General features: G+C 40.4%; 1 protein-coding gene across 2 annotated transcripts in view; it reads right to left on the bottom strand.

Moving 5' to 3' along the window:
• Positions 1–26,651, bottom strand: part of INSC (INSC spindle orientation adaptor protein) — a 170,366-nt gene that overhangs the window by 21,892 nt on the left and 121,823 nt on the right. For both annotated transcript variants that reach the window (XM_039533206.1, XM_039533207.1), the window contains exons 8-9: positions 9,061–9,232; positions 6,650–6,828 (exon numbers count right to left, since the gene is read on the bottom strand). In XM_039533206.1, the coding sequence (XP_039389140.1) occupies positions 6,650–6,828; positions 9,061–9,232 (351 nt within the window). The remainder of the gene's footprint in view (positions 1–6,649; positions 6,829–9,060; positions 9,233–26,651) is intronic.

Raw genomic sequence — 26,651 nt, 5'->3', positions numbered from 1 at the left:
CAGAAATGAACTTCCTCTGGTATTATATGAAAGAAGAAGATTCAATACTATATGAGCCAGCACAGCATGTTTGGTATTCAGGACACAACAGAGGATGGGAATCCCTTTCCCTTCTTCCCTGTTCTTTTAGGTCTGGAAGCAGCACCCAGCTGTGTGTATAACGGTCATTTTCTTTCTACTATCTTACTGGTTAGTAACGGGCAATGTCACAGCAGCAGTTGGAGACAGGAGATGTTGTGGCAGATGGTCTCAGGGAGATGCAAGAGGAATTATTCTGGGAACCATAAGATTCAGCATGAGGGATTAAGACAAAATAAACATCTCACCTCTGGAGTAAAGGAGACACTGAATATTTCTATTTACTCATATTTTTTCACACTCTATATCAATATTTTAAAGAATTAAACAACACAGGACTAGCTTGTAACTAGGACTAGAAGACAGTGTATAGGTGTAGAAATCCCCCTTTACTTGCCTATCTAGGCTACCTGGACTTTTTGTCTGAGTGACTAGAAGCAAGCATGCTTACTCCCTCCCTGGAGAAGGTGGGCAGGGGAATGGAGCGTGGGCAGAGCCAAGCCTCTCAATTGCTGGCCAGAGCAGCTGAGTAGGAGTAGTAATTTATTGGTGTCTATACCAGCCGTAAATTACTACTCCTCTGGGAGCAAGAAAGATGCAGGAGTGGAATTGTGACTCAGGGAGGGACTAGGGAATTTGCAGAGTTTATACAGCACCCGTTGCTGACAGCAGTGCCTGAGGTCACCACCTAGCCACATGTTGTGATATTTATTTAGAGGGAAAAAGTGCCGTGAAATATCAAAATTCCGCAGCAGTTTGAGATCTATTATATTGTTTGAAATCTATTTTTATTGCTTCCTGCCAGACTGAAGAGAACCAGAAGGAAGAAGCACTCTTACGTACTTGTGTCTGCATTGTTTTCAGTCTTACAAATTTATAACTACTCTAAAACCCATAGCCTATCTTTATCATTTCCAGTTTCTACAGCAGACAAGTAGCTGCACTTTCTGCATCAGCTGACAACGTGGCAGGCAAGGGCAGAGTCAGCAAGCAGTAATAATAAATAAAAACTGCAACAATGATATAGCATTTTCCATCCATAGATGCCATACATCAATGAGTAAATACTGTTTGCCCCACTTTACAGATGGTGAAAGAAAAGCACTGAAAAGTTAAATTATTAGCCCAAGGTGACATCAAATAAATAGAGTCAGGAGTAGATCCCAGGGCTGATATTCTGGCCCTAGTGAAGTCAATTGAAGTTTTGTGATTGATTTCAATGGGGCCAGGATTTTGCCCCAGGTCTTCTGATTCTGGCTGGTGCCTTATCCACTGCAACATGCTGCCTGTCTTGCATGTTTCTAACTCCCAAGTACTGGACCAAAGGCTGGACATAATGATCATTTTGGCTGAGAAAGGATTGAGAAAGGAGCCCTGGAGTTTGTCTCCATTATTTTGACTCCACTATGCTTGCCAAAGCTGATTTTCACACAGAATTATATTCTTACATAAGTTTCTCCTGGAGTGTCAAAACATAGTTATCTGCCTCTTTTTCCAATGTTCAAATAACCTAATTTGGCATGGAAGTGCAGAGATCAGAGGGTGTATTTAAAAAAGAGGGGGGGAGCTCCTGTGGGGAAGTTATTATAGTCTCTTATAGAAAACTAATTAGGATACAAGTAATATAATGGCATTGCTAGAGTTCCCTGACTTGTGGCCTTGCTCTTATTTTTATATCTATTATTGGCAACCATGGCTTCTTGTTTAATTTCCTAAGTATTTTGTGGAATTTAATTACCATAATTTATCATCTTTTTCCTTGTTAATAGGCACCAGAGATTACCTCATCACTCACTATGCAGCAAGGCATATGAATTCGTTTTCTTAATGCGAGTCCTGTCACTAGTATAAGTGACAGTGTCATGCCAGAATGTTTAGTGTATTATATTATCCAGTCACAGAGCATATTTGAAAGTTCCTTTACCCAGAGTAGTCCAACCACAGATAGGCTGTGTGAAGTACTAAGCAGTAGTAGAAAATGGGACATCAAAAACCAAAAGTCATAAAAGCAAGAAAGTTCAGATCTAGCTGTAATTTTTATGTAGCCTCTCATTAACAGAAAGCGTTTAAGAGATCTTTGGTACATAACTTTTACCACCCCAGTGTACAAGGGTAGGTGCATACTACCAAGTACTTATGCACAGGATATTGGCATTCAGAGAGAACATGGCTGATCATATGCTTAAACATAGACTTTAATTTTGTCAGAAGGATTGGTCACCTCCCTGCTTTTGATCATAAAAGGAACGGGGGGAAGCTATGGTCTGCTGGACTGAATACAGCCTGGGAGAGTTAGGAGACCTGATTTCTGTTCCTTACTATGCTACTAGCTGGCTGTGTGACACTGAGCAAGTGACTTAGCCCGAGATGTTAAAACATGGAAGTCTCAAGTAGGGCAGGAGCTCTTCCTTCCTACCCCTGGTCCTTCTCTAGCAGAGACACTGCACTAGTGGTTGTGAGGCAGCAGGGCAGGGGATCTTTTCTCCTGCTAGGACTTCAGTAAGACACCACACTATCAGAGGCAGCAATGGCAGGGGGAGACCTTTGTTTCCTGACCCCATCTTTTCTCTGCCAGCAGCACCAAAGCCTTAGGATGGAGATAAAGTCTTCAGGGCCTCCATTCCCCCTGCACCATTTTATCTTGTTCTCCCTGCACGATTTTTGACATAGTCCTGTCAAACTAAAGTGAAGGGCACCCAATATGGAGTACAGTGCTTCATTGCCCAAATTCCTCCACCTCAAGTCCCCTGTTCTTAATAATTCTCAGGCAAACATATCCAGACCCATGCTGGCTTCCAAGTACGAGGCCATCTGGTCAGCAGCTTGAGAACAAGCTGGTAAGCCACCAACCTGATGATACTGAGCAGAACCTAGATAAGGAGTCCGCAGAAAGAATGAACCAGCTGATATTCAAGAAGCTCTGATTATAAAAAAAATAATTTCTGATGCAGTAATAAAGGGTGGGATTTTCAAGGGATCCTAATTGAGTTGGGCACTCAACTCCTACTGGCTTTCATTGGGAGCTAGGCACTTAACTCTTAGACCCCTTTGAAAACCTCATTCTACAGGCCTTGATCAAAATGTAACATCTGCCTCTCCTCTACTTTTGAGCTTAAAATTACAGGTGTGTGGGGGGGTGTTATCCCTAAGGCCAACACAACAGGAAAGCTTAATAAATGCCCTGAGTGAGTGGTGGAGGAGGCAGAAAAAATTATCTAGAAACTAGAGGCAGATAGGCTATGATTTCATCAAAGCCTTCAAGTCTCCAGCAAGGAGCTGCAAAAATGGGGAAAAAAATCAGGATTATGTGGAAAACAGGAGGAACAGCTAACTAACTATGGGTTTCCAGGACTGAGTCAAAGGCCCTCCCTCCCATAAACATTTGGGGAATACGGCTTCCTGAGGTATTAAACCAGGAATACAAACATAATTGCTTTAAAATTGATGGTTCACTGCACATTAAGTCTTTGTCCCCCTGGATAACGAAAGACCAAAAGCTGTTAGACTGTAGTTCCACAACTTCACAGGTAAGGTGAGAATGCTAGCATCCCTGAGGAGACAAGACAAGTGGGAATTACATAAGAAAGGCCATACCGGGTCAGACCAAAGGTCCATCTAGCCCAGTATCTGTCTACCGACAGTGGCCAATGCCTGGTGCCCCAGAGGGAGTGAACCTAACAGGCAATGATCAAGTGATCTCTCTCCTTCCATCCATCTCCATCCTCTGACGAACAGAGGCTAGGGACACCATTCTTACCCATTCTGGCTAATAGCCATTTATGGACTTAGCCACCATGAATTTATCCAGTCCCCTTTTAAACATTGTTATAGTCCTAGCCTTCACAACCTCCTCAGGTAAGGAGTTCCACAAGTTGACTGTGCGCTGCGTGAAGAAGAACTTCCTTTTATTTGTTTTAAATTCAGAAGGAACAGATTTTATTTTATATTTTTCTCCCCATGGTATGGAATGATAGGAGTCACTGACCCACAGAAGTTTCAATTACACCTTCCTGTATCTGACAGTGCTAAAGATTCATGAAGGCAACATGATGCAGCAGAGTACCAGCTTTCTCTGACAGGAGGCGTTTGAGGTCCCTGAACACGAAGAAACTTGATACTTGATATTTATTAAACTTGATACTTACTAATCAGTCATTGGTATCTGTATTAACACCAATACCAATTTTATAACTGTTCTTAATGAAAAGGTAGATGCTAATGCATACAAACTCTCTTGTTCCTACTGGAAAGGTATAGTAATTTTCTTTCTCCTTCTTAATGTAATGCTTTACCCCGCTTCTAGTTTTGGGATGAGAGAAAGAGGGAATTTTGTTGTGAGTGGTGGGATGGATCAACTTCTGCATAGCTCCTGACTGGATACCTGTGAACCAGTCCTTTGGGCCCCAGGAAATGGTTTCTTCTTGGCATCCCCTGATAGTTGTGGGAAAATGCTGCTTTTTGATCTATGGAGCTTTCTTATGAGACAGGAAATAGAAATACTTTTTTTTTTGAGGAATGGAGACCTGTTTTGTGCTTCTTAATGCTTTAAACTGAATATGCAAAGGTATATGTAGGTGACTTCTTACCTACATGAGTTACCTAGGTTTATACCTGCAAAGATCTGGGGCCCTTCACTTACATCTTTTAAACAAAGTGTTTTCTAATGGTACAAAATGATCTAAAGATACTCTAGCATCCTGGAAGTTATCCATGCCCCTCTAAAATGGAAGACAATCTTATTTATTATTAAGAGAAGTGATGCTCAAGTTGATTTCCTCTAGGAAATATTGGACAGCAGTGTGAATGGGCAGCATAGATATTTTACAACAATAAACCCAGGGATGTTTGTGTTACTAATCCACACAAGTTCACCATTTACACGCAAAAGTTCCTTTTCAGTTATTGCTAAAAGGAGGTTATTTTATATAGGGAGGTGATTTCTCTAGGCACTCTAGTTTAATTCAATATCCTATTCTTTAGTAGAATGTATGCTACTATGAAGAAAATGGCCAGTCTGGCTCCCAAAGTCAATAGTGACTTTACCATGGAATTCAAAGGGAACAGAATTGTGCCCACTGGTAGGAGGAGACATAGGACAAATAATTAGAGAGGATATGAAAAAAAGAGCGAGAACACACAAATTATATATAGTAAATAATGGGCATACAGTAAAGCCAAACAGCACGGCCTAGATCTTCAGGGGCACCATAGCAGGGCTTGGCATGCCAGAGTAGGGAAGGGGCATCCATGGCTTTTTACATTTTACACCACCTTTCTACCACCATTCTCAATTATTTCTGATGATGGCAAAATGGCCACAGGTGCAAGTCAGAGAAGCCTCAGTGATTACGTGTCTTACCGCATCAGATGATGTCTATTTTGGAGCCTCTCCAGCAGCCAGGGTCACCGGAGAACACTGTGCTTCTGCTGTGCCCCTCCCATCCCAAGTATAACATTGGGGGGCAGAGGGCTGGCTATGTCATCCCAATTCTGAGCTGCTGTCTTTAGCCAGGTTGAAGTCACCTTTGTGCTGCTGCAGTGGCATGAAGGAGACTGACTTAACAGGGGCTGAGGATCTGGCCCCATTGCTGTATCTAGATTGCCCACAAACGGTAGACAGCTGATGAGGTTAGAGCCTCATCCTCTACCATACTGGCTAGCAGAGCTGACAGGCTCAAAACAGGATATAATTCTGTACTCCCTTAACATGAGTAACAGTGAGTGCATTTCTGAAAATTGGGAGCTCTAAAAAGTACTTTATCTTATTGAGGCTGAATTCATACTACAGCTCTCACTTAAGCAGTACTCTTCTCGAACAACCCTAATGCAGGCCAGTGACTCATGGGCACATATGAGCTATTTGTGATTAATTATGCATAACACATTTCTTTGCATTTAACTCCTTAGATTTCTTTAATGAATAAAGAAAAAACACTACTTCACTTGTTTAAGCTACTTGCTACTTAGTTGAGCTTTGGATCAAGTCCTATTGTATGAATCAGGCGCTTATTTTGCAGAACTAGCAAACTCTTTTACATTCCAATCCTACAAACACTTACTTGCATGCTTAACTTCATGTAGGTGAGTAATTAGGACTACATGCATGCAGAAAGTCAAGCATGCACAAAAGTGCTTGAAGGATTTGAGCCTTAAAGAGCTGCACACAGATGTGTTTTGCATTTATGTTAAATGATGGCCTATAGGCTTATGGAGATTTTCTATTGTGCATTAAATTTTCTAATAACCATAATTTTCTTAAACCAAAACACATGGTTTTCACACAAAGCAAAGGCCCCTTTTCCCAGTCAGGATTATATACATGCTTTCAAATATAAAACCTCAGCCATTTTTGATAAAGCCATGTTCAAAATAACTTTGTTCAATATTGTTCAAATGACAAAGACAGAGGAAAAAAAAATTTGGGCAGAAACCAAGCATGGAAAATATGGGACCAAATGAAGTTTTGAACACATCCAGAACTGGACATTAGAATTGAAACTATTGAGCCATTTTATAATAAGAACTGCTATAGGCATGTGTAAACATAACATTTTTTTCAAAAACCACTCACCTGATCTCGAGAATATGGAGTATCCACTATCTGCTTGTCAGCGCAAGCTGCTAGAAGAATTTTCATTGCATTCAAGTGAAGCAACATCTCACAAGCCATTGTGTCAAAAAATGTAATATTGGCAAGTGCTGCTGAAGCCAGAAGGAAAACTTCACCAGTTGAGGCCTCTTGGCACAATTCTAGAAATGCAGAAAATAATTTAATTAAAATAAATAATTTATTCCTCCAGCATGAAAAGGTTTGTATACGAGTTAAATATTTCTCTGAAATTAATATTAGACATTTCCGCTTGCATTTTTGCAGACTGGACTGAAGCAGGTATAGATGGCAAGATAAATCTAGACTACAAGTCTCTGGGAGCATTCACTTAATTAGTGACCTAGGCTATCACACTTAAGTTTCTCCATTGGATGTTATTCAAGATAAATGTTATATTCCTAAACAAAATGAGATGCAGTCAGCAGATGGGTAAAACTAATGGATCCATGAGAATAAAATTCTGCAATTTATCTTACTGTTTCTAAAACTTTTTTATAATCTAAGACTATCCTGTATATTTTTAAATTTTGCAGACAACTTAAAAAACGCTGCAGACACAGCTATTATCATCATAACCTCCTAAGTGCCTTTTATTTCCTATACACATTTACTTTAACTAGGTCTGAGTCACCCAGCAATTTGATTTCAGTGCGTTTTATAAATTAAAAATATGAAGAGAGAGTCATTCAATTACTCAGCTATAAACATTACAAGGAAATTGATGACTGGATAGTGAAAAGGCTTTCCCAAATTTGAGTCATTCTATTCCTAAAACTTATATTGCTTAGGCTTGGTGCATCATCAACTGATGATTTGGTGGTGGCAATCAAGGAAATAGCCTTCTCCTCAGTGACTCTGCCCAGAGGAATACTGATTCATTTTGGCATATTCCTGGCTGGCCACGATTGCTGGGCTTAAACACTGGTTGGCGGCTAGCAAGTTAGCTCAACAAATGGAGTATAAAGCGGAAATTGAAAGCTGAGAAAGCTGGATTACCTTGCTCTTTGAAGATATGTCCCCACACTCTCATGCATCCCCAGCTCCCTTCCTGTCCCTCCCCCACACACCGTGTACGGGTTCCAGGGCAAGCATGCTATGGGCTTCTAACCTTCAGACACGATGCTCAGGCCCAGTCTGGAACAGTACACTGAACAGTATAAAATATCAAATAAGGTCTAGCAGGTTTCATACTCACTGTATTGGACAAGATAGTATGATTGCCATATTTGAGATCTGGGATAACTTTCCACATCTGGCATATTATTCCAACCCCAGGGACAGGTGTCTTTCAGCTTCTGCTGCTCAACAGGCCAACGTTTGTGATGGACTGTTTTCTTGCATCTTGGACTTTGTTGAATTTGTAACAATTCTGATTGGAGCATCCCTGGGTGTTGCCCTATAACTCCATTTCAGGCTGGGATTGAGTAAATTAGAGGTGGAGTAGACTGGGTGTTGGTGCGATAGAGCAGAGACCTATGTATCTATTCTGCAGGTCTTGCATATGCAGTTAGCTGATGATTCTGGTATCTGTTAGTGTATGTAACTATGGATTGTTAAAGATGAATAAGTATTTATCTCTCTAATATGGAGGGAGTGGAGGAAGCACTTATTCGGAAGACTCTTGTACTGGAAGAGGCTAGAAAACAGCATTAAAAACTAAAGGTTCCCCTACCTAGCAATGACTAAATACAGATATGAATGATGTCTCAGACCATCATACTAGCTTCTTAATTTACAAGAATGTCATCATTAACCCCAGATAAAGGCAAATCTCAGTCATGTGCTGTAGCATATCATTGTTGACTGGAGGATGCATTTTGGTCTTCATCATTATGTTGTACTTGTCACCAATACATTCCACCTCTTGCCTTAGCATGGACTGAGATCCTAATGAAAAGGCCACTTTTTAAATGCACAAGAACAAGTTATACAGTAACTTTTTGTATAAAGTATCATACAGTTGTAGAAAAGATAAATCGGCTTGATTCTCCACTCACTTTCACCAGTTTTACACTGATAGCTCTCCACTGACTTCTGTATTGTTACTCCTGATTTACACCAATGCAGGTGAGATGATAGCCAGGCCCACTTTTTAGGCCTCAAATGGCTACTATTTTCACAAATAAATTGTATTTGAACTTTGGCTAAAAGTCAAGAATGTTAGAACTATTGAAGAATTTCCAACTTCAGGATTTAAAACAATTGTGCTAGTCCTCATAGATTTCTACTGTGGAACGTTATAGTGGCAAGAAAGGTAAATACTCCTTAGAGAACATTGCTAATGGAGGAAAGTCTGTCTTTCATCGTAAGTTTCTTTTTCCTTTTCCAGTAAATCTAACAAGAAAGGCTTAAAACAAACCCTATCTACTTACTGACAAGTGCTGTGACAATTTCCTCCATATTCTCCAGAAAGCTGCTGAGATGCTGAGTGAAAGTGAGATGTGGAGATGTGATTTGTGCTATTACTGCTGCTGCTTCTGCACGAGTGGCTTCAGAATGGGTCCTATCTGTGAGAATGTCAGCCAAGCACAATATCCCATCAACCTTGAGGGGGAGGGAGGGGAACAGTTGGATACAGGTTAACCAGTGAGACAAATATTTTCACAGCTAAATTAGTATTTACATGTGTGCACTGTATACTACTTACAAAACCACTGAACTGATTTCTTTTCAAAATTGGCTTGAATCTTAGGACTCAATGACATACACCAAACAAAAAGTTAATAGATTTAGCCTTTTTAAAAACTGAGTGCAACATAAAAAAAATATTCTCAGAATGCACAGGAGTGGGGAGAGGGGGTAGGAAGCTTTTATAACTCAAAATGACTGAGTTGATTTTGCTCAAACATAACAAAAATGTTTTGGCAGACAAAGCATGGAAAATCCCACTCTAAATAAAAATTTGTTTGTTAAAGTGAACAGATATGTCACAGTCTTATTTAAGTCCTTGTTTGTGCATGTCATTTCACTCAACTTACCCAATATTGCAATGAGCTCCACATGGGTGGAACCTTGAGGAGCTTATTGACAATGCCAAAAAGCCAATACAGGTTGAAGGCCTATAATTGTCAGCCTGTAGCCATGACAGAAACAAGAAGATTGTTGTAGACCAGCAGTTTCTGGGAAGCTAACACAAGTATAGCATAGGCACATACTGTCTCAAACCAGAGCTATAGCTATTAGTTCCTTACAAGTTTTGAAATTAAAACAAAGCAAAGATTTGTATACCCTTGTACATCTGGAATTACTGATATCTTCAAAGTATGTTCCTTTTAGCAGGCATAAATATACACACATACATATACACTTACTCTGTGTTATAGTGCATCCTTTTACACACTGATGTGCTACAACAGGGCATGATGTAAAACAGCCAACACAATGTGACAGGTCATATTGTAAAAATTTGATACCTATTACCCAGATAACCAGCAGATAAGAGTGATGAAAGACCTATGGACAATGTCATAATCAATGTATTTGTAGACCAGGAAAATTTGTTTTCTGACTGTGCTACATATTCCTGAATAATTCACCATGTTGCCATGTAGGTAGGCAGATGGGCTTATTAAGGCTGTTTTACATTTGTGAACACAGAAATTGAACACAATGATCCAGATTCTGCTATCTGTTACATCCATGTAAATCAAGAGTAATTCCATCGATCTCAGAGTTGCACACAAATCTCAATAATGGACAGTAGAATTTAGCCCGACAGTTAAAAAAATATTACCCCTTTGGTAAGCTTTGTTTGGAAGCTCCTCTGAAATCTAATTTTTTTTTCCATTTGCTTCTTTACATGGTTTCTGTTCTCTATCAGCTCACGGTAGTTGGACAGATTTTATAACTCACTTTTGCAGACCTCCCTCCAAGAGGAAGATTCAGAGGAGAATCAATTTTCTTGCTCAAAATTTAACTGGAGCTGGAATCAGCATTATAAATATAGGGGTTAGTTGATACAATACCCTTTACTAAATATTTGATATCTCCATTTTATGGGAAAGACACCCTCTTTAATAGTCTCCCAAATATTGTGTGTGATCCAGATGTTTGTCATCTCTCAGTTAGACTACTGCAGAATAATATGACTGCCCTGAAGAAGCTTCAGCTTGTGCAGTACCCTGCAGCACTCCTATGAGTGAGCAAAGGCAGATGTAAGCACGTCATACCAATACTTGGAACTCCAATGGCTGCCTAGTCCTTCCTGGACAGCATTTAAGATTCTAGTCTACAAGGCACTTGGCTGGGTCTAAGATACCTCAAAAATCTACCTTTTCATGACCCTCTAAGGCAGCTATGATCCAGAGAGACCCTTGCACTAGACTAGCTCCCGGATAAGACTCTGATATGTAGGGCTCTAATGCTGAAAATGCTCTAAGATTTTTAAAACTCTATCAGAGGACATCAGATTGAGTCCAGGCCTGACTATCAAAGAGCTGAGTCTTGTATTTAGGCCTAAACATAAAGTCTCACCCCCATATGGCAGCTTCCTGGGAACAACCCACTGTTTCTAAAATTGAAGAAGAATGATAAGGGGAAAAAAAGGGGAAAAAGAAAGGAAGAAAACAAGTATAACCCTTCCTTTCCATCCTCCCAATACCTATTTGTGAGAGATTGGGAGGACTCTACTGGAAGGTCATAGGATCTTAACTATGTCTTCACTTCCTCGGTGATGATTATATATTAATTTCTACACAAAATGAGTCCCTGGGGGAGTCCTTTTATCACTGTATTTTAAATGTGTTGTGAAGCTCCTAGAGCAGGGATTGGCAACCTTTGGCACACAGCCCGCCAGGGTAAGCACCCTGTCGGGCGGGGCCAGTTTGTTTACCTGCCACATCTGCAGGTTCGGCCAATTGTGGCTCCCACTGGCCGCGGTTCACTGTTCCAGACCAATGGGGGCAGCGGCGGCCAGCACATCTCTTACCCCATGCCGATTCCTACAGCTGGGTTGGCTCCAGCATTTTTGCCACCCCAAGCAGCGGGGGGGGGGAAAAAGCCACGATCGGTGGCAGTTCGGCGGCAGGGACTGAGGGACCCGCTGCCAAATTGCCACCGAAGAGCCAGACATGCTGCCCCTTTCCGTTGGTCACCCCAAGCGCCTGCTTGCTGTGTTGGTGCCTGGAGCTGGCCCTGCCCACAGCCCCCATTGGCCTGGAGTGGTGAACCATGGCCAGTGGGAGCCACAATCGGCTGAACCTGTGGATAAAGCAGGTAAACAAACCAGCCCGGCCCATCAGGGTGCTTACCCTGGCGAGCTGCATGCCAAAGGTTGCTGATCCCTGTCCTAGAGCAATTTTTATAAATGTGTGGATAAATACAACAAACTCACATCAAAAACAAGCAAAGAGGCACACTAGCATCATGGGAAGCTTTGGGAATGTTGCCATGTAGGGCACACTCTCTTTAATTATTAGGCAGTACTTGAAGACTGCATAGAGAGGGGCCTTAGATTTTGGATGTGTTGTTCTGATTAGTCTCTGATGCCTCTCAATACCCCAATTTAGCACTTTTCAGAGGTATCAGGACAGAGAAAAGATCTGAGCAGCCTGTTGCATAGTCAGGAAGAATCTAGCCCCGCCGAACAATGCCAGGAATGACTTCCTGAGCGTAATCTGAAATTCTGAGGACTGGCCATATTCTCAGTGGTCCAACTGCCATATGTAATAAAGCAGTCAAGGCAGAACAACCTACCTACCTTGGGTTTCTGGGGAAACCTACATGGACTTGTCAAATGCACTCATCAATCAAGCAATTTAGGCTTGTGGAGCTGTCTCATTCTCTCCACCCAGTCAATGTTTCCTTAAACCCTGCATATTTTTAATGTTCAGTCATTCATCTCTAAATGGTTTGTTTAAAGCTTCTCTTGTTCCCATTTTAGTTATTTATTAATATACAATGCCAAGTTAGCTTAATTAAATGTCCCTGTGGGACATAAATTAAGTTGTTTGGTAAGCAGTGGCAATTTCTGTACTCTAGAAGATCTATCAAATTCCTGGGAACAGGAATTACCATCTTGAAGATCAGTCATTGGGATGTACTTTTTAAAGGGAAATATAAATATTCAACTGGATCCCTACTAACATCAGGAAATACAACAAACGAAATAATATCTCTTTGGATGTGTTCCTACTGATTACAAATGGTGTTTAGACTAGATACTCAAAAAATGACAGGAGGAGATTAATTACTTTTCAATGTTAAATTTTTTTGACAAGCTTTCAATATTAATCTACCTAGAGCAAGATATTTTCTTTTAGTTATGGCAGAATTCTACAGCTTGAAACTGGGGATTCACAGAACTCATTTAGCTTCAAGGTGTATTAATAGAACTCTGTCAAAAATTAGTATGTCCTCACAAACTGATTTAGTAGCCAATGTGTGCTAGACATCATCGTGAGCAAAAAAAACCCAACCTACTTTGTCATCCTGAAGCCTTCCAGTATCACACCTTGTTTGGGATGAAAAAAATGCTAATGACAATAGTCAGTTGAAAAAAATTATGTATATATTTCAAGACATTCAAAAAATACTGCAGTAGGGACTGGCTCAAGTGTTTGGTAACAGGTTACACACAGACTTTCACCTTTAAAATCACTGGTTCAAACCAGACCTAGGTCAATAATGACCAAGGTCATGACCTGTTGACTGTTATTCAACTACCTATGCGGAAAGACTTCAGTGCAGTTGTTAATAGAAAGGAATCCTCATTCCCAAAACTGCCATCACAGCACATGGCACTAAATTGCACCATTGCTGACAGTCTCAGCAGAAAGGCCCAGGACTGAATGGGGATGAATACCTTGAATGAGAGAGTGAACCTCCCAGCTGCTGTGCATACTTTACTCTATGAATAAAGGATTAGTTTCCTGTTTCATTCTAATAACTTTTACATTGAAAAAGAAATTCATATACTCAAATATGTCGAGATCTTAGGTTACGTCTAAACAGAAAAGCCATATGAAAATCATCTAGAAAACTGACTCAGAAGAGCTAAAATAGAACTAAATATACAACAGCAATCCAAATAGAACTGCTGCTTAGAAAATACATATAGCTACATAATTTACACTGTAAATGTAAACAAATGTTTACAAATGCAATGCATGAGCATGCAGTGAACACAAGTACAAGGGAGTGTTTATTTTCACCACTGAGAAGAGAGAGGAGAGAGAGAGACAGGACCATGCATGAGTTATCATACATCTCCATTCATAAAGGGACAGAACTCACAGGCAAGTAGGGATTATAAAGCTATATTATCAAGAAGATATGGCCGCCTCTCAGAAAGCTATGACAGAACTGTAGCCTCTCATTGTTGGCTTCCCTGTAATAATTGGACTAAATAATAAATAGCCAAACATTTGAGCCATGGATACCTACATATCAATTTAGAGCCTACCTTTAAACACTCAGGTTTGAAAAATTTGGCTATGTACACCAGAAGGGCATTGTAAGGATTAATGAGTATCTATACTATGCACTGAAGTATTATTAACCATTAATTTCTATTTTCCCCAAATAGAATTCAGAATAAAACAACCCACGTGTCTTTATGTCAAACCAACTCACTATAATCAGAGTTTCAAAATAATCAGTCAAGGTCTTTCATGGTTCCACTTTTCAATTCTCCCCCATCCTTTTTGAACAGCCAGGCTTCCCATCATCAACGGTGGCTGTCAGGAACTCCAGCAGAATCTGTCTTTGCCCCTGCTACTGTGAGGCCTTCAAAAGGCATCGCCTTGCGCCATGCAACTGTAGATGGACTCCACCTACCCACAAGAGTAGCAGGGCTCTAACAGGACTTATTTTCTTTCCCCCGCCTCTCATTGCTTTGTGAGTGAGTAGAAAGGGGGATATGTAAATTCCCTGTTTCCATTGTAATACTTTACTTTGAGCCATGGCCACATATCTCAGAGACACAACACTTTCTGTGCTCAAGGGCTTGCAAGTCCAGGTATCTAGAAGGATGAACCATAATCACCAGAGCCTAGCTACTTATACATTGTCCTTCTATTCATTTAGCAAGTAGGTGGCATCAGGTGTGGGACTAGGAACACAGTGGTTAAGGAATGTTCCTGATCAGTATTTTGCATTTCATTCCCATGTCTTTGCAAGCCATATACATTTTGTAAAGTATCACTAAAAAGCAGCAACCACCACACGATAGAGGTGGGGGAAAGCAGATCAAGGACACCAGGACAAATCTCCTACTATTATAAATCATGATGTGGAGTATTTTATGTCTCTATGGCCCAGACAGCAGCTTGCATCTTTGTGTCTTGACCAGAAGCTCTCCCCTGCCCCCAATACAGGAAACTTCATGTAACTAAACTGATCGTCCTTGGAAGCATATACTGACTCAGCCACAAGAGAAATTGAACCTGTGATTCCATTGAGTCTAAATATTGCAAACTTCAGGATTAGACCACCAACCCATCCACAGGGGCACACTTTCCTAGGCAGTGTAAGACCCCCTTCCCTCCAACATACTTTAGGTCCATTTCACCAGTGACTCGCATCTTGTATAGTCATTTACACCCATGCAAGGTAGGTGTAAAATACTACCACTTGTCTGTGTGGAGAACTGTGATCTGGGAGAAAAAAATAAAAGGGAAAGTGCTAGTGACTCCATGAAGTCCTCTAGAGACTTCACTTCTGCTATCCACTATATGAGGAAAACGCTCAGGTAGCAGAGTGATGGTTTGCAGTAAAAAACCAAGACAGATTGCCTATTTGACTTAGCTGTCTATCAGCCTGTGTTTTCTACTGACTTGGTGCAGGAGCAAAGGACTATGCAAGGTACAAGACAAATGGAGAATCAACCCATAGTGTGTAAAAGATATATACAATTGAACGATTAGAGCTTCTGCCCAGTACTTGCTGTTTATACCTAAAAGCCAGTATCAAAATGTAAAGGACAAATGGCCTTCCCTTGGTCTGCTACTGACTTTTGCTTTCATACTTTTGATCTGCTGAGTTGCTGTATTTGGAAAAGGGGGCTTGATTTAATAGCGAGAAAAATATAAGAAGGATATATCCTGGCTGGCCCATAAAATGATAGGCTTGGTATTTTAGACTCATAAAAGCCAGATTAGTCATCTTTATTTTTTCTTTTCCAATGATGCAATATGCCAGCAAATTTAGCCCAAGATCTGCTTCATGCGGTTTTGGCAACCATTTAAAAAAAAAGCTCCAGCAAGCAACACCATTTATAAGTGTCCAATAATAAATTTTAAAATGACAAGAGAACAATCTAATAAAAGCACTTAAACATCCAAAAAGAAACTGCTGCTCAAAGCATTTATATAATTAGCTTTCACACTGAGAGGAACTTTGGATAGCTGCCCTGTTTTCTGTTTAATTCTGGTGAGGTAATCAGATAAATGTCAAATTCGTTCATCACCTTGGCAATACAAAAGAATGGGTCAGAGCCATCAACACAAACAAAAGAATTCTATGAATGCAATAAGATTCTGCAAAGACTTTGCATTTGAGGAACGTTATTTGATAAGCACTTTATTATATGCATTACTGATATTTCAATATTGATTACTGGAAAAGCACGGGGAGCTTAAATTCTTAAAGGCACAGCCTTATAATGTAAATTTCGCTCGTGTGACAGATAGGGATATGTGACTGATTTCATGCACAGATGTCTTCTGGATGGAAATGATTTCCATTTATCACAACAGGAGAGAAAAAATTTAGCCTTGTCCAGTGGCACTGGAACCATTTTTATAGTGAGGGTGCTGAGAGCCATTGAACCAAACTGTAAATCCTGCATATGATGAAAGCCACTTCAAGCCAGGGGATGCAGCAGCATCCCCAGTACCCTAATTCCAGCACTTATGGCCTTGTCCTCTCATCAATACATGTTGATCTCTCAAAAACATTAAATGAAGACAGGGTTTTGTAAAAGCAACTGGACTGGTTCCAGTGAAATCCTGGCATTTAATGAGGTGGCTAATATGGAATGTCTGAAAAATGACATTAATGATTTCCTGATTTGGAGTATTATGTACAATAGAAGTCTTAACCTTTAAAGCATTGAGGACTCCTCTTGTATCTTCTGTAGCAAGATCCTGAAGCAAAATAATCTCATCTTCCCTACAACCCATACTGGAAAACAAGAGCTCTTCTACCTTTATAACCATCCTCTAGTTTGTCCCCGCCCTCCAAGTGCACTGCAACAGGCCTTTTCCAGAGAGCAGATCACCTGACACTCCCTGCCCATCCTCCACTGACACCAAATTGATTTCTACTTACACTTCAGTTTTCATGTTGGTTTTTCCCCCATTCCCTGACATGACCTCCCAATGTGATTCACTTTCCCCATGCTGGTTCTCAGTCTGAGAAAGATCCTTAATGGGTATCAACCACTTTCCCATAGACTCCCATAGTCAGCTCCCCTGGATATGCTAGCAGCCCACACTTGGGTTCTGCTGAGGAGAATCAGCAGTTTACAGAATTTCTTCCCTGTACTCCAGTAGAGGAGAGGCACTGCCTCACTGGAGGAGCTGTGCTGTCGAGAGAGGAAAAGTTCTTTGACCAAAGGGTGCTCTTACTGTGAAAACAGACAAGAGGAAGGGCAGTGGGATTAGAAGCATAAAGGGGAAAGAGACAAGGGGTGTGGGGAAATGCCTCAAGTTGTGTTCCACCCTTCACAGGGTTGATGTCCCACATTTTGGGTTTGAAAGTGGAGACTGCATCCCACAGTACAACATTGGGAGGAATGGTGGGGGGGGGCGTGGAATATCAGAGTTGAGGTTAACTTGGTTTTTCCTTTCTTCCACACTTGCTATGTATTAGTGTTTAGCACCTGCAATTTGAAGCCAGAACAGAATAACTAGGCGCTACAGGTAATGAGATGAACACTATGGTAGTTGAGAAACTAAAAGGCAATGCATTCAGTATCAAGGCAGAATAGCTCAAAGCTACAGAGCTGGATTACAACTCAAACATAAACCATACTGAAAAATTATTGTTGGGGGAGGGGAAGCAAGAAATTACCACATTTCCCTTTGTGCAGAAGAAAAATATGTCTGAATCATTAGCTCCACACTCTTGGAACAGACCACACTGCCTTTTCAAAACTACAGTATGAAACATTAAGTGACCTTCCACTGTATTGCAACTGTTCAAAACAGAATACAGAGGCATACAATATATCCTTATTTTGATGAATGGATATTTATGAGCATGAATCCCCGATCATCAAGATGGAACTATATCCTATAATTATAATCCTATAATGCTTCATCTTCACTGTCTATGGATTTTTTTAAACTCATCTTGCACTTTTTAAATGCAAAAGGGCCTACATTTTTGCCTACAATTTCCACTTAAAATTTATGAAATGAGACAAAAAATAATTCCACCTTCCATATAGCACTATTTCATATTTCAGCAGTTGCCAGTTTGAGATGCTGTCCAGATACTCAGCAGGTGTCAGCTGGCATAGCTCCACTGACTTTGAGGGAGCTCTGCTTATTTACACCAGCTAAAAATCTGATCCACTGTTATTAACCCAAGAGGATACAGAGTAAGGGCTAAATACAATTGTTACCATTAAAATGTTTACAAATGCCATTCCAAAAAATTAGCGCTAGGAACATAAACTGGAAGGAACTTCCTGGGTCACCGAGTCCAGTCACCTTCTATCCCGGGCAACCTATACAGCAGTGTTTGTGCTATTCCATTAGTTTACCTTAATTTAAGTATAGGGAATACCATGGTAAAACTATCTAGTAGTAAAACAAAGTTGTATTGACAGGGGTTCTGGAACAATTTTAATAGTGGGGGTGCTGAGAGCCATTGTGTATAATGGAAACCACTTCAAGCTGGGGGGTGCAGCAAAACCCCAACACCACCTTTGTGCGATGATTTTTACTGCTACCCCTGAACAAAGAGGCCATGGGAATTAATTGTACTTAACCCATACTTTTTACAGTAAGGGATGGTGTGGAATTTCATTTAGGCTGATCAGCATCAATGCATTTAAACCTAGTGGATTTTAAATTGCTGGCAACTGTCATCATGATAGCAGTTTTTAGGTATCTAAAAGGGTGTCACCAGGAGGAGGGAGAAAACTTGTTCACCTTAGCCTCTAAGGATAGAGCAAGAAGCAATGGGCTTAAACTGCAGCAAGGGAGGTTTAGGTTGGACATTAGGAAAAAGTTCCTAACTGTCAGGGTGGTTAAACATTGGAATAAATTGCCTACGGAGGTTGTGGAATCTCCATCTCTGGAAATATTTAAGAGTAGGTTAGATAAATGTCTATCAGGGATGGTCTAGACAGCATTTGGTCCTGCCATGAGGGCAGGGGATTAGACTCGATGACCTCTTGAGGTCCCTTCCAGTCCTAGAATCTATTAATCTATGAATCATATTTTGTTTCAAATTAGCAACTGATGATTGAGCCCATATTGTTCTCAAAACCAGCCTGGAGTTTTGAATTTTCTTCCCTCCGAAGGTGACTGCATTATTTAAGGAATATTTACTCCTCACTATGCTTAGCCAATGAATGGTCTTGGTTTTGGGGTGTTACCCCCACCCCAAAAAAGAAAAAGAAAAGAGAAGGTCTGCTCCACTATCTGAGGAATACTGTCATATGGTATGTCAATGAAAGATCTTAGACTTATTGCACAGGACAGGACTGAAAGCTGCCTTTAAACACACAGCATGAAAGTTAGTTTCATTCAAAAAATGGATATCCCTAATGCAACAGGTCTTGCAGTAATAGTGAGGGAAGAAAACAAAAACAATCTTGTGTTTCATTTCTGATTGTGAGGGCTTTGTTGGACCCCTTCTATTATTTTCATTAAAGTGCTGCATCAAAGTGTTGGGCTCATTGGGACCAAGAGGTAAAGAACAGGTTGAGTCCTAACCCTCAGACACCATAGATATACTAATCATGGCACTCAGCTCATTCCCTTGTGTTCGGTATTTAGGGATGAACTAGGCTGCTCACAGATAAAAGCACCTTGATTACTTGTAAAACACTGGGATCAGCAGAAATTGCACTGTTTTAGGCTCCAGTGTATCCTCTTGTGCAGACAGGAAAGAGAAGCTCCAGCAAACTCCCATAAGGCTCATGTCAGCAGTTTCCTTCAACTCTTCCCTTCAAGGATAAAGGGCTTGGGTAAGAGACAGGGTATACAGCCACACAGATCCAAAGAATCTATGAGGAAGAGAACACATGATCTTGCAGAGTGTTCTCCTCTGTACTGCTTCTCTGATTTGCCCCAGCAAACCAAATCAGGAACCAGACTGCTATTGGCCAAGCACTTTACGCCTGTACAACCCCTTAAAGCACAAGGCTAAAGTTAATGTGGCTTCAGGCCACACTACTTTAAAATGCATTATCCAGTGTCACAGGAGGAGAGAATGCCAAGGAGAAAGGCATCTGTGTCTCTTTGCTACACCCCTTGCAGAGACCCAGCCCTTCAATACATCCATAGTGTGGGTGCTGTGGGTTCCAAGGAGGGCTGGGGTGGGGGGACAGTGCCATGGGGCCCACATCCACACCACCCAGAATCCATCTTCCTCCTGCTTGAATACTATGCTATTATAGCTGGTATTAAGTGTCTGTCATATTGGATTCTTAGGTTGCATCTATAACGTTGGAAGGAAAATTATTGAAGACCAGTAACTGCTTTGCATAGGGCTCAGTACTGATGGGACAACATTTTAAAATGATTTCCAGTTTGTACTCAGGCAGTATTTTGTCAGTACTGTACTTCCTGCTCTTTGTCAGTGGTCTGGTTCTCCCCCCTCCCCCGTGTCTCCCTCCTAGCCAAGATGGAGGTTTAAAAAGAACAGCACCAATGTATGTCAGCTGGAACTCGTGTGGGTCAGCTGTAGGGTCAGGGGTTTGTGCAATGGGGAGCACTATTTTTGTCTACATATGATAAAGTTTGGGGTTGAGATTTCCCAGACTATCTGAGTGCTGATTGAACCCAAGTCAAAAGGCTTCTATCTCATCTAGCCCTAGAGTTTTCTGGCTTAATATACTGGTTTATTTTTAAAATTGTAGAAATATATATTTTATTTGTAGCAATCTCTGATGTCTGCATTACAGATTCCACAAATTATGGCCCTGTTTCTTTTAAATAATGAATAAGGCTTTACATTTTATGCTCTGGGTCTGCATTTCATTAAAATGAAGCCGCAAAAAGAAAAAAAATGGACTGAGCAATGTAAGATGAGAGAAACTGTCACATAAGATATAATAATGCTGAACAAGATGCTGGGACCTGAAACCTGGGTTTAAACAAGGACTGTACATTAACAGTTTCCATGTAGCCCTCATTTTTATTTACCCTGGGGGATCACAGTCAGAGACAAAAACTACTCCTATATACAAACAAGAGGTCTAGGCCTATGGATAGCATGGCACTCTTGGAAATGAGATGTGTTCACTGAAAAACATGTTCCGATCATCTAGTTTTAAATAAATAATGTCATAGGCACTTGATTGCATGAGGACACATTATCAAACACCTGGTGCCTGGCATTTAGAAACAAGAGCCTTATTTCAACACATTTGATTACTTTGTAATTTTTTGTTGAGTCTTTTGGAGTGACACTGTGGATTTTATGCTCAAAAAGTGCCTGTCAATGTATTTCCAGTAAGAAAAAAAATTCGCAGAGGACTCTTCTGGTGTATTACAATAATGAGAAGTCGTTCTTCCCCCCCCCCTCCCCGAACCGATCCAGCAAGAGCTGGACTCAGGGCACCATCAGAGAAGCAGTCATTATTAAATAATCTGACTTTTCACATTCCCTTTTCCCTAGAAGAAAATATGACACATTTTTTCTGTAGTTTTAGATTAAGTCCCCCATCAGAAGCCTGAACTTATTCAAACACATACCTTCAAATCTTTCATTGTGTTAGGGAGGATCCTTGGATAATTTGAAAAAATAGAGTAAGTAAATAGTAGTACACCTACATGTACCCAAAACCCCCACATTAAAGTAAAGTCCTCACACAGACCAACAGAAACATATACAATTAAGTAAAAGCTGACAAATCCATCCTCAACCCAGAGCATTATGCCACAGGGGTTGTGGCAGGAAGCACAGGAGGTACTTTAGAACAAACAGTGCAGGTGTATGCAAGGTATAAACACCAGAGGTTGCTGCTTTTCTCACTGCAAATTTAGGGCTCCAATCCTGTAAATGCACATTTATGGGCAGGCCATTACACAGCCTGCTTTTCCTGTATGTAAGTTGTCCACGAATCAATCCCATTTTCTATTAATGAATGACTTATTCATAACTATTTGCCAAACACCTCTCTCAAATGTTTCTCATTTCAAGGTAATCACTAATTTTAGTCTAAAAGTTGTCTACATTCTATGCAAATTTGTCTCTCTCCCCCCACTCTCACACAGACACTTTTATTGTTGAAAATTATTTACGTCAGAAACAGAGAATCATAAAACTCAGGTTAGGAGAAAGGAAGGAATTCCACAGCATCTTAAGCTTCCTGCATGAACCATAATTGGTGTCCCTCATTTTCACTCGTCACACATGATGTCCCTAATTTGGGCCTTGGCAGAAAATTCTTCTAAACTGCATATCTCCCTGACCTGGCGGAGTTACATCAAAAAGTTGTTCTAGTTGTCAGACACACTTTTTTTTAATGGAGAGCATGTGCAGTAACCAGATGCAGAGTAACAATCTGATATTTTCTTTAGGTAGTAGTTACTGAGTATATAGAGCACCAATTGTTCAAAATGAAATTTAAAAAATATACATAAGTGACAAAACCCATATTATGGGCTCAAAAACTTGCCAATATTCCCTTTTTAAAGCAAAGTTTATTTTTGAATTATAAAACCACCACTAGGCATCAAGAATTAATAAAATTCTATTTGTTCCAGTCATACCTTTAAAATGGCCTTGCAATTATCTTAGCAAATTGATTTAAATAAGTTAGCTCCAGGCCTGAGCCTGTGCATGCCAGGTTTCATCTGCAGAGAATTTTTACAGCTAAGTTGTACAGGCTTAAGATAATGGTTTATAGTGGAAACACTCAGCATTTTAACCATAGACCTTCTAGTGGGTAACTTTATAAAAAAGAGTGTGTGTTGTAATAATGACATAGGACATGGCTGTTTTATTATGACGACAACAACAACAACTCACTAAGTAGCAAAAGGTTAGACCGTTAACTGGTGTATGTCAGTGTAACTCCACTGACTTCAGTGGAGTCAGGCTGACTTAGACTAGCTGAAGAATCTCCTCTTTTTGTCGCCTACAAATACTAGTTTATATCATGGTGGTTACACCAAAGTATTTAAATTTGGTTAATATGTGAGATTCAAGCTTAAATTCAGCTGTTTACACAAGCATCAGTGCTGGACAAACATTTAGAGACCTGCTATGAACCATCAGATGAAATTATTTCACAGCTATATCACTTAGAAATTACCTGATATTTCTCCTTTGTGGAAAAAAATGCTGAATATGACAGGGATGTAGTTTTTGTGTTGGAAGCAAGGATATTGCTGAGAGGCTACAATGATGAAGTCATATCAGCTAAATATTTCCTCTTCCTTCCTTCAATACTGTTTGCTTTCTGATCCATCAAGGTTCCGATATAGGAAAGCATCCTCAGGACAGCATTGGATCATGGTATACACGCGAGAGGTCTAGGCAGGTACCTGATGAATCAGCTTATGGCTGACAAGCCCAATTTGAGAGTGACACAGCTTGTTACACGTTTCACAGATCCACACGTTGTCTGAGTTGGAATCCAAAATTACAGTATGCTTTCTTGTTTCTCAATTTGCTTCCATCGGCTGGTCAAAGCTGCTTCATGTTAAGCTGCATGCTGTGCCAGATATTGCCTCCAGATTGGACAGGATTCTGCGCAGACCTCCAAGCTGTCTACATTGCAGCTGAATGACTTCATATTATTTTTATAAAGAGCGACCCCACTTTCTAGAGCCATCATGAATCTTGCTGTACAAAAATATTCTTGGGGATATGGTCTCCTCCCATTCGTCTAACATGATTGAGCCATTACAATTTCCTCTTCTTAATAGTGGTTTCTAAATGTGTCAGTCCTGTGCACTCCAGCACCTCTGCATTAGGTATTTTGTCTTCCCACTTTATTTTCAGGATCTTGCTCATATGGAAGCTGTTCAGTCTCCTGATGTAGTCCACGTTTCTGAACCATAAAGCAGGGAGGACAGCACACAAAAGTCTCAGATTCGCATCTTCACTTTAGTCAATAGTTTGATGTTATTCCATACACATTCCTGTAATGGCCTGAAATTCTTAGCTGCTTTTTCAATTCTGTTAGTCAGTTCAATCTGAAGGTCAAGATTCCTGCTGATTGTAGAACCCAAGTAGCAAAAGCTGTTGACAATGCCAAGAGATTTACTCTCCAGAGTAGCATCAGGCATTGGTTCTTTCATCCCTTGTTATGTGATCACAGTCTTCTTGAAACTAATTGTCAACCTGAAGCTCTTTCATGACACAGCAAAACTGCCCAAGAGATTTTGCAGAGAAGATTCACTGTGGGCAGCCAAGGCTGTAGTCATCTGGAAACAGGAAATCTCTCAGAACCAGATCTTTCACCTTGGTTTTCCATCTAAAACCTTGTGATGTTGAACAATCCTCCATCTAGTCAGTGAAAAGATAACGCCATCATTGCTGTCCTTAAATACGCAAAGACACAGGAATGAAAAGTAGATGTTAAGGAGTACAGGGGCTATGATACACCTGTTTCACCCCATTGTTGATATCAAAGGCATTTGATTCTTTGTTTTCATACACTTCAATTGCCTTCATATCTTTGATGTAATGAGCAAATGATGTTCAGTTTGGGGAGACAACCCAGCTTTTTCAGAACAGTAAAAAGGCCATGTCTGTTGACCAAGGCCTTTGTCAGATCAATGTATAGTGGGGTTCATTTTTCTTTACACTTCTCTTGCAGCTGCTTGACCAAAAAATATATCAATGGTGGAGTGTCCTGAGTGAAAAAAACCACTAACTTTCAGGATAGTGCTTTCACCTAGAGATTGCAGCGTAGGGAGCATAATGCGAGTGACAACTTTTCGAATGATGTTCCACAGGGAAATACCTCTGTAGTTGTCTCAGTTGCTTGTATTCCCCTTGTGTCTGCATAATTTTACAAACCAAGCATCTTTGAAATCTTGCAGTACCACTTCCTCTTCCCAACAAAGTAATATAACTTCATGGAGTAGTTAGTTGTTTGTAGATTTCAACAGGCAAGCAGTCATTGCCCGAAGCCTTGTTTCCAGGAATAGACTTTAATAGCTGTCTACAAATCTTCTAATGCAGGCTTGTTATCCAAATCCATCACAACTTCAAATTGCGGTAATGCTTCAAGTTCTTCATGTTTGATTTCAGTTTCACTGGAGTGTAGAATTCCATAGTGCTCAGGTAACACTTGAGTTGTTTTTGTTTAATCAGTGAGGATATTTCTGTGTAAGTCTTTCAGTGGAGATGTTTTCTTCTTTACTAGACCAATTGCTTGTTTAATGCCTTCATACATTCTGTAGCTATCATCTGCATCAGCTGCTTTTTGAATATCATAACAGAGTTTCAACCAAAAATCTTGGGCACACCTCCTAGCCTCCTTTTGCATTGCTCTTTCAGCCTCTCTCAAATGTTCCAGGGTTATAATGTTGGGAGATTTTAGATAGTTAGTGCTGTCCTTTTGTTCTCAACAAGTGATAGAAGCGTTCCAGACTACTCTTCAAACCAGACAGCATTTTTCTTACATTTTTTGCTAAACACTGTTACAGCGGCATTGTACATATTGGTTTTTAAGTTTTCCCAAGCCTCAGTAGCTGAGTTCTTAGGTAAAAAAAACCTACTTTCACAACTTCTTTATGGAATAGCTGCATCTCTCTACATCTTAGTTTGGCTGATGTCAATCTGACGGCAACTGGTAGTTGTACTGCAATGGATGTTTTTGGTATTGATTCTGACTTTGCAGCAGACTAAGGCATGATCATCACCACAGTCAGCACTGTGATAAGACCCCATGGTGCAAGATTTTTCATGTTGCACCTGGTCAGTTCTGGAACTAATTGGTGCCAGTCTCCTGATCTTGGATGTTTCCATAATGTCTCTCTTATGTTTCTCCCAGCAAAGTAGGTGTTGGTAACACTGGCTGGCCATTTTCATTCATTTTACAAATTCCGTGTTTGCCCAGAATACCCAGGCCAATTCTCAAAACTACATCCAGCTCTTGCATTAAAGTTGCCAAGTATTAAAATGGTCTAATTTCTGTGAGTTCTCAAACACTTCAAGCCATTGGTAGATAACGTTCTTGTCTTCATTGCTAGCTTGAAAGGTAAGCACATAGACACTAAACAACGTGATGAAACCGTTCTGTGTGTGCACTCTGAGCATCATAGGTTGAATAGATATAGCAATGGAGCTTTCACAGGAAGATAGTAAGCTGTTTTCTAATAGCAAAACCTATTCCTTTCTCTCTCCTTTCTCCTACTGGCTTCCCATGCCAGAATATGGCGTAACAGGTTCTATCCAAGAGAATGGTATCTGAAAGCAGAGTTTCTGATAATGTAGCAAAGTCAGAGTCCAACCAATTTGTAGTTTAGTTGTGCCTAATTTCGTAAATCAGAGTCCAAATCAAATCCAGGGGTTATGGTCTGAACATTCCAACATGCAAGTCACTTTATTTTGGCCAGGATAGATTGGGTTGGAGCACAGCTTTTTTGGCCCACTTTTTCTATGCCTTGGTAGCTGCCTCAGGTTCTGTATGCCCCTTACGGAATCCTGTGATCATCACACCAAGACCTTTGATGTGTACACCTAGACAAAAGTATGGTAGAGAGAAGTCTGCCCTTTTAAGACCATTGAGACAGAGTCCAAAGGCCAGACATTTTAAGGTGCCCTATACTCGCCTTACTCTGAAGGTTGCAACATTGTGGTATTTTAGAGGAGCTACCCC

The sequence above is a fragment of the Mauremys reevesii genome, linkage group 4, assembly GCF_016161935.1.
Source record: "Mauremys reevesii isolate NIE-2019 linkage group 4, ASM1616193v1, whole genome shotgun sequence".
Classification (NCBI taxonomy): domain Eukaryota; kingdom Metazoa; phylum Chordata; order Testudines; family Geoemydidae; genus Mauremys; species Mauremys reevesii.
The sequence above is the reverse complement of the archived record's forward strand: the minus strand, read 5'-3'. Positions and strand labels throughout refer to the sequence as shown.